At 49.1% G+C, this 8528-nt stretch overlaps 2 protein-coding genes across 2 annotated transcripts; both read left to right on the top strand.

The window, feature by feature from the left end:
- Window positions 1–852: 852 nt before the first annotated feature.
- Window positions 853–3168, top strand: LOC136508292 (bidirectional sugar transporter SWEET13-like). The gene is made up of 5 exons (XM_066502947.1): window positions 853–1070; window positions 1749–1785; window positions 1935–2307; window positions 2401–2520; window positions 2607–3168. The coding sequence occupies exons 1-5, from the start codon at window positions 1019–1021 to the stop codon at window positions 2937–2939; spliced, it is 915 nt and encodes a 304-aa protein (XP_066359044.1). The 5' UTR covers window positions 853–1018; the 3' UTR covers window positions 2940–3168.
- A 4061-nt stretch (window positions 3169–7229) lies between these two features.
- Window positions 7230–7932, top strand: LOC136507480 (uncharacterized). Its single transcript, XM_066502190.1, has 3 exons — window positions 7230–7509; window positions 7584–7720; window positions 7804–7932. Exons 1-3 carry the CDS (start codon window positions 7230–7232, stop codon window positions 7930–7932), a joined length of 546 nt encoding a protein of 181 aa, XP_066358287.1.
- Window positions 7933–8528: the final 596 nt, after the last annotated feature.

Raw genomic sequence — 8528 nt, 5'->3', positions numbered from 1 at the left:
CAAGCAGCATGCATAGAAAAAGAAGGGGGGGGGGGGGGGGGGGGGGGGTGGGGGGTGGGGGGGGGGGGGGGGGGTTTGGGGGCTTGCTGTAGCTGAATTACAGTAAACAAGTGCAACCACACGTATTTTACCACTTTATGCTTTTTATTCAGTATATAATATAACTTAAAAGAGCAATACTATTTTAATTAATGTCATATAGAAGAGTTGGTATAGATATATAACGACCAACGGTAGGTCATTAAAACGGCTTATAACGACACATGGGAAGACGATAAAGATGGGCTGTGGTATAGCGTGTATAATATTTTCCCCAAACCATGAATAAATTTTACTGTTAAATTACAAGATATTACTTGGTATTAAACTGACAATGGAATGAAGTAAATCTGCCTTTAGAGATGAAAGTTGTGAAGAACTGAAGATCAATTTTGCTGTTCTATGGCAGCTTGCTCCTACTCGATCCTAATTAGTTAATGATGTATGAGAAGCAGGTTGGAGAGTTCCACGGGCAGTGCACAACAATTCGGAGTGTACTACCCTAGCACTAGCCCATATATTATACTCATAAAGCTTGCACAAAGCTAACTCTTTATGCAACGACCATGATTATCTCTATTAGTATAGATCAATTTATTAAAAACATTTATTCATCATGTCCAGAAATATATCATTGAAAAATATCTTTGAATTACATTCCATGCTTAATCGTTTGGGGTTTAGCTGTGATTGGAGAGCCTAGTGCAGGCTGCAGATGCGTACACAATGTCACAACTCACATGTATACCAAGGCATGCGTGCCACCTCCTATATAAAGCCCCCCACAGCCTGCATATCACTGCCAGAGTTTCTGACAACAACACAGAGAACTCTCCTCAGAGCTCTTCGTTCCCCTTCTGCAAGGGCCAAAGGGAAAGAGAGGAAGAGAAGTAGTTCCAGAGCCTAACAACAGAACTGTTAGTTCAGTTGTATAGCTGCCTTGCAACCATATTATTTGTAGCACCCTTTTCGAGTCGCAATGGCCGGCCTATCTCTGCAGCACCCCTGGGCATTCGCTTTCGGCCTTCTAGGTACATATATATATATATTATATTTTCACTGATGAAGAGCTGCAAAGGCCATGAATTTTGCAAATATTTATATTTTCTGCTAGGTTCCATACATTAGCATGTACTTTACATTTTGTTATAATGGTGTATTCAGAAATATCTTATCAATCGTTAGCTGTTAGTGCCTGGTACTACAGAAGCCACTTAGTGAGATTTGCCCTAAGTTGATCGTTAACCAATAGTACGTAGAGGAGCCTGTGCTGCCTTCCAAGCGTTTCCCAAAATAAGACGTTTCTTGTGGTCATAATCACTAACTTAGTTCAGTTAGTTGCACTAGAAGCATGCATCACTAGATTTTATCACCGCTGTCATATTTGATTAATCCTTTTGTTGGCCTATACATTTATCGTAATAGACTACGTGTCGAGCTAGCAACCGGTCTTTTGAGACGACATTTAGGGTTATCTTAGCACATGATGGGTCTGCTGACGTCATAGTGCACTACTGCAATATACCACAAAAACCTTGTCTTGGAAATTAACAATAAAGCCTCGCCAATCTTTGCTCACAACAAAAGGCAAATTAGACCGGCTGGAGATGTAAAGTGTGAGCTTATCACAACTTATCCCAGCTTTGTTTGGGCTCTCTTTCGCAACTTTTTCAAATGGCTGATCTTGGCCCCATTTTTTGGCTTTGCAGGCAACGTCATCTCCTTCATGACCTTCCTGGCCCCGATGTAAGTGGCTTGTTTGCTAAATTATCACTACTTGAGATGTGCATCATTGAATTGAAACATTTCTGTCCATTTTTATTCGTTACAACTGTTTAGAAATTGATGACATGCATGCTCGTGTCTGACGATCCTTGCGCCCATGGTGCATACAGACCGACGTTCTACCGCATCTACAAGAGCAAGTCGACGGAGGGCTTCCAGTCGGTTCCCTACGTGGTTGCCCTGTTCAGCGCCATGCTGTGGATCTTCTATGCACTGATCAAGTCCAACGAGACCTTCCTCATCACCATCAACGCTGCCGGCTGCGTGATCGAGACCATCTACATCGTCATGTACTTCGTCTACGCGCCCAAGAAAGCCAAGTTGTTCACGGCCAAGATCATGCTCCTCCTCAATGTCGGCGTATTTGGGGTCATCCTCCTCCTGACCCTTCTCCTCTTCAAGGGTGGTAAGCGCGTTGTTATGCTCGGATGGATCTGCGTCGGCTTCTCCATCAGCGTCTTTGTGGCTCCGTTGAGCATCATGGTGAGCATGGACAGATGAATCCAATCACCGTAGCATCAACAGTTTTGTGTGTCGTTACTAATGGATTGCATGCGTGTTGGTGCCTACGTGCAGAGGCGCGTGATCCAGACGAAGAGCGTGGAGTACATGCCCTTCTCGCTCTCCCTCTCGCTCACCCTCAGCGCCGTTGCCTGGTTCCTCTACGGCCTCCTCATCAAGGACAAATATGTCGCGGTAACTATTTAATTTAATTTATTCCAACCACCATGTGTCTCGTGATGATGATTCTTAGATAGTAAACTATGGTCATATCTCTGCAGCTTCCAAACGTCCTTGGGTTCATCTTTGGCGTGGTCCAGATGGTGCTCTACGTGTTGTACATGAACAAGACGCCGGTGGCGGTTGCCGAGGGCAAGAATGCCGGCGGCAAGCTTCCCTCAGCTACAGACGAGCACGTCGTCGTCAACATCGCCAAGCTCAGCCCCGTCCTCCCCGAGAGGAGCTCTGGGGTGCACCGAGCCACCCAGATGGCGGTGGCGGCGGTTCCCACCAGGAGCTGCGAAGCTGAAGCAGCCGCGCCGGCGATGCTGCCCAGCAGGGACGTGGTCGACGTCTTCGTGAGCCGCCAGGGCCCCGCCGTTCACGTGGCCTAGGCTCTCGATCGCAAGCATGCATGCGTCGAGTCGAGTCCGAACGCACAAGCAGCTAATCGGACCCCTTTTCAACATTTATATATGTGTGCCAGCAAGTGCGCCATATACCGGTTTATCCAACCCTTAGCTTTATTTAATTCTCAAATATGCAATTCTGGTAATGTGCTTTCATGTAACCAGGAACTTCATTCCCCTCCAAAATAATCATAAGAGTTTTCTATGGCGCGTTAATGTATTGTACCTTATCTATTTTTTCCTTCTACAGTATTGGTCAACATACATGTGCTCAAACACTTTCCTCTGGATACATCATAGAACAAAGCTGAATTTGGAGTTAAACTTGGTTAGGAGTATCCACCACAAGACTGTGTAGTACTTATAAATCAATGTTGTGGAAGCTAAGTGCCGATAGAATATCGTCGGCAGTCCTCCGAGGGGTATCCCACGAAGGTAGATTGATCGACAGAGGAGCGTGAGACAAGAACAAGAAGGCAACAGAGACACACGAGTTAGACAGGTTCAGGCCGTCAGTATGACGTAATACCCTACCCCCCGTGGTCTGTTGGTTTATATTAGCTATCGTATGATATTGCGTGAGTTTGGAGGGGGTCCCTGCCCGCCTTATATAGTCCGGGGAGAAGGGTTACAAGTCGGTTAGATCTGAGAGATAACCGGAAAGTAATAACTGATTACAGGAATCTTGAGATCATACATATCCTAACAGATCTCGTAGTATCTTCAGGATATCTTCCCGATGTCTTGTGGGAGGCGCCGAGCAGAAGTCGTGCCCCGCAAGGCTTCGTCTTGTGGGCTGGGCCACCCCTAGGGGCGCAGCCCATGTGGCCTGCCATGGGTATCCGGGGTCGTACACCCCACAGCTAGTCCCCGAGCGTCTTGTACCCGTTGTGCAACGCCATCTTGAGCTCGTCCGAGCAGGTGCGAATAACGCCGAGCAGTCAAACTCATGGTCCAACCACCGTGATGAATTACCGAGCAGCGTGAACCATCGCCGAGCAGCATGACCTGCCGCTGAGCAGCGTGACCTATCGCCGAGCAGTGTGACCCAAGTACGGCTTGCCATAAGGGTGTAAGGAGCTCAAGTTCAGAACCGATAATTTCTTCGCAGTGGACCAAGTGTGCCCACTTAGAGTCCGAACAAAGTAGTAGGAGTCAATCTTCTTCTATAGGCAGGTAGTCTTCGTGGAAAAATCCCGCACACTCACCGCAAGGTGAAGTGTGCCCACTTAGTCCCCGAACCTGACAGTAGATGATGTAGTCATGTGGTGTCAGGGTCAGAAATTAGAAGAATAGTAGAAAACCAGTCGAGCAGGCAGCCAGTCCCCGGGCGTGGCCCAAAAAGAGACAAAGCGCATTCACCGCAAGGTGAAGTGTGCCCACTTAGTCCCTGAGCCTGACAGTAGGTGACGCAGTCACGTGGTGCCAGGGTCAGAAATAGAAAAACAATCAAAGACTAGCCGAGCAGGCAGCCAGTCCCCAAGCTGCAAGCGGAGACATCGGAGAAATCAAGCCGTGGAGAAAAAACTGGAGTAACGGCTGTACAGTGTCGGTTACTGAGCCTCAATAAATGGCGGAGAAGTCGGCGATATTTCGGCGAAGTAGCAACTGATTGCAGTGTGAAATGGGCGACACGGGCTGCGGTTGCACAGAAGCCCAGGTAACGGCCCATATGCCGCATCGGAGAAATTGGAGCGGCGCAGATCGCGGGAACGGTTCCAAAAAAACCCTTGAATGCGGAATGGTGGGGAAAGTCCTTTATAACAGTGCTACCGCATACCCCATTCCCACCTTTTCCACTTCATCTTCCTCCTCATCTCTCACACCGCTGGATCCGCAACCACATTTGCCTCCGCCGCCAAACCCTAACCAGATCTGAGAGATGGCGCCGAAGAAGGAAGCTACGAAATCGAAGAAGACTAGTCCCAAGAAGACGGGCGCCATGGCCCAACGTGACGATGAGTGGGTGCCGTCGTGAATAGGAGAAGCGAAGCTAAACAGATTGGTGGAAGCCGACGTTCTCCCTGATCGTGCTACCACCGGATGGCGGCCAACCCTCGGTGAGTCCTTCCCAACACCCCATACTGACGAAGCAGTGGTATTCGAGACTATTTCTGGCGCGGGTTAGGATTTCCTATTCATCCATTTATGAGGGATCTGTTGGAGCTTTGTGTGGTTACTCTGTGCAACCTCCACCCCAATACCATTTTGCACATCTCAATCTTCATCCATTTCTATGAGGCATACCTTGGAATCCTACACCACTTCAATCTCTTTCGTCACCTATTCTGGCTGAAGAAGAGAGGCGGCACTAGTTCCAAGGTGGTCGGCGGGGTGTACCTTCAGCTGCGGGATGGAATGGCGAGCGAATACCTTATCGTGCCGATTAATATGTCACTAAAGGGGTGGAACACCAGGTGGTTCTACATGAAGCAAAGCCACCCAGCGGTTCGCTGTAACGCCGACCACATCCCAAAAAGCCAGAGGAGTTGGTCGGAGCTGTCGAGCAACGACGATATGGAGCAAGTGAAGGAACTCCTCGGCTTAATAAAAGGCATGAGGACCAATGGTGGATTGGTAGCGGCAAGTTTCATAGTGCGCCGCATTCAGCCCTGTAAAGAGAGGGCGCACCCAGGCTTCGAATTCAAAGGGGAGACCGATGGTACTTGAGAGCGGCCAGAAATACTATCCAGGAACATCGTTGAAGAGTGGACTGCCGAGCTGTTCACTCTGCTTGCCTCATTCAGATTGTCAGGGTACACAAAGCCATTTAACTGCAAGAATCTGTCACCTCAGGTGAATATCCCAACTGTTTGTTTCTGAGAAGCTTTTTATTTTGTCATTGCCGAACAATAGACTGATCCACTCATGTGAAGATCCATTCGCAGGATAGGGCAGTGTATTTCTTAGGCATGTCGAAAAATGATTGGCCGCCAGCAGTGGATGCACGACCACCACCTCAACCTGAAGAAAGCTCCGTTGGCGTTTCCTCGGAATCCAGAGGTATGGATGTTAGTCGGACGGAGAGTCCTCCCCTGGTATTGGTGAAAAGCCGAGGGAAGAGGCCGGCGGTAGATGAGCTAGCCCAAAAGAAGAGGAAAACAGCTGCTACTGCTCCCCGCAAACCAGGCGGCATCTCACTTGGAGATGATTAGACCAATCGAACACGAAGGACCGCAGTGTTCGATTGGTCTGGCGACGATGAGATTCTGACGGATTCTCCCCCGAGTATAAAAAAACCTCCACGTAGCCCATGCATGGTGGAACAACCTAGGATAGGCGAAGAAGTCCGTGAGGTGCCGATGAGGAAAGTTCCCGAGGAGCGGGCGGAGGGAATTTCTGCACAGCAGATGACAGAAGTCCCTGTGGGGTGAGCAATGGATGTCCCCGAGCAACAAGCGGAAGTGGACCTGGAGCAGTAGGCGGAAAGGGCCCTAGAGCAGCAGGTAGAACCGAGGTCGACTAAGGAAGAAATGAGAATTCCCCAGCAGAGCACAGGAGTCAACCCCGCGGCTGCACCTGGAGGCTCGGGCAGGCATCACTGGTTTAAGAAATTGATCCATCAGACCAAACCGTAAGTGTCCTTTTGTTGAAGTTACTATGCTGTATTTTCTTTACTTCTTTGATGACTGGATAACTGATATGATATAGTGCAAGGCAAACGATAGATCCAGCCCCGCCCGCTCAGACTGAGCAGCAACCTGAAGCTGGCCCCAGAGCGGGGGAGATACCAGTAGACCCCATCCTAGAGTCCCCGAGTACTCGGGAGCACGTGGGAGAGCCAATCGCTGCCCCTGGTGGGCTTGGTGGTGGCGAACGACTACCTACAACGTTGAACAAGTCGGCAACATCACCTTCGGCAACGGCAGAATCTGGAGCAGAAAAGCTTTCAGCGCCGAAGGAGCAGACGGCACTCCCCGATGCTTCGGAGGGCATGGTCGGACCTGCTATCCAGCCACCAAGCCCCCAGGTGGTGCCCCTGGCTGCAACATAGGAGGACGAGGTGGAGGAGATCGTGCATGACGAACCTCGACCCCAATTAGTCTAGATCCTCCGAAAGCGCGGCAATGAAATAGTAATTGTCGAAGAGGAGGACACCACCAAGGAATTCAGGAGACTGGAGACTGCCCTTACCGGTGTGATGAAACAAATCAAGGTTAATATTGCGTCTAGAAAGGTCCTGGTTGTTTTTTGGAATTGGATAACGATACTATCATTGTGCATTTATAGGAAATAACTCGAGTTGCTAAGCAGTGCCGCTAGCTGATAAAGCGAATGGAGCCCCTTGCTGAGGAGAACAAAAAACTCAAAGAGGCTATGAACCTCTCGGAGAAGAATATCCAGAGGGCCCAACACGAACAAGACCTTGCGGAGTTGAACGCGCGGGACCTGGAATACCAGAAGGGGGGCCTGACCGAAAAGCTGGCTGCTGTGTCCGAGCAGGTGCAGAGCCAGTCCGAGCAGTTGGCCACTGTCTCCGGCAAACTAAAAAGTTCTTTCGAGCAGCTGGAAAGGAAAACCAAACAACTTAATAGTGTATCCAAGCAGAAAGCAGGTACGGTATATCAATGAATGTACTTTTGTATTGCTAAACAGCCACATTTTCAGTGACAACTGTTGCGCTTGTAGAGCAAGACGCTGAGCTTGGCCAAATGTGCCAGGCCATCGATCAACTTCGCCGGGAGAAGGCTAAGGAAGCAAAGCGGGCGTACAAACTTGCTGAGGAGCTGAAAGGTGAATTCCTCCTTGTTGGAATTACTGTTGAAGTAGCTTCCTTGTATGATGGATCATTGTAACGCTTGCAGGCTATTGTCATAAAGCCAAAGCATAGTTTGATGTGCTGGTGCAGGAGGCCAAGGTCCAAAAGGAGAACTTCGACGCTATAATCGCCACCATTAAGCCGGTGCTTGATTGCGTCGATCTGGAACTGGCCACTCAGCACGACGGTAGGCGGCAACATTCAGACACCATCATCTAGAGGTGCAAGGCAGCATGGGAGAACTTCAAGACCTTCAATCGCGACACCATTATGACCATTACTACCCATGTCCTCGCGGTTGTTCGGTCCCATTACCCAACCATCAACCTTCAGTCAATAGGGGGTGGGTTCGCCGAAGGACTGAGCGATGTAGAGACCCAGCAGCTGGAGGATGAGGTGGAGGACGCAGTGAAGATGCTAGCCAACGATATAGATATGTTTGGTGAGACGGATGGTAATGGCGGAGCTTAGTAATCTTCTCATAGATTATCATCTATAAAATCTTGACAGTGTAGTTAGAACACGTGAAAGCGCAAGAAATGATTCTTTATCAAATAAATGTTACAAGGTGCATGTATATGCAGTATTTGCAGTTTGCTTGTATTTTGGCGAAAAAATCTTCGTAGTTTCAATCCTGATGCGATTATGTGTAGTTCAAGTAGCATCCGACCAGTTGGTCTGCTAATGATCCCTATGGCCTTGGCTAGCCCATCATCCATAACGTCGAGTACGGAGCCCGTGCACGTGTAGGAGTAACAGGCGTGACCCAGGAACCGCAGCTGACCACCCATGACACAGCGCGGAATATGTGGCAC

The sequence above is a fragment of the Miscanthus floridulus genome, chromosome 15 (genome assembly GCF_019320115.1).
Source record: "Miscanthus floridulus cultivar M001 chromosome 15, ASM1932011v1, whole genome shotgun sequence".
Taxonomy (NCBI): Eukaryota; Viridiplantae; Streptophyta; class Magnoliopsida; order Poales; family Poaceae; genus Miscanthus; species Miscanthus floridulus.
The sequence above is the reverse complement of the archived record's forward strand: the minus strand, read 5'-3'. Positions and strand labels throughout refer to the sequence as shown.

What these genes read in the sequence shown, in the direction of transcription:
- LOC136508292 (XM_066502947.1), top strand. Translation starts at nt 1,019, where the DNA reads ATGGCCGGCCTATCTCTGCAGCACCCCTGGGCATTCGCTTTCGGCCTT. An exon ending in ATTCGCTTTCGGCCTTCTAG is followed by an intron (nt 1,071 to 1,748) that starts GTACATATATAT and finishes TTGGCTTTGCAG; the next exon opens with GCAACGTCATCTCCTTCATG. An exon ending in TGGCTCCGTTGAGCATCATG is followed by an intron (nt 2,308 to 2,400) that starts GTGAGCATGGAC and finishes GCCTACGTGCAG; the next exon opens with AGGCGCGTGATCCAGACGAA.
- LOC136507480 (XM_066502190.1), top strand. Translation starts at nt 7,230, where the DNA reads ATGGAGCCCCTTGCTGAGGAGAACAAAAAACTCAAAGAGGCTATGAAC. An exon ending in TGTATCCAAGCAGAAAGCAG is followed by an intron (nt 7,510 to 7,583) that starts GTACGGTATATC and finishes TTGCGCTTGTAG; the next exon opens with AGCAAGACGCTGAGCTTGGC. An exon ending in TTGTTGGAATTACTGTTGAA is followed by an intron (nt 7,721 to 7,803) that starts GTAGCTTCCTTG and finishes GTGCTGGTGCAG; the next exon opens with GAGGCCAAGGTCCAAAAGGA.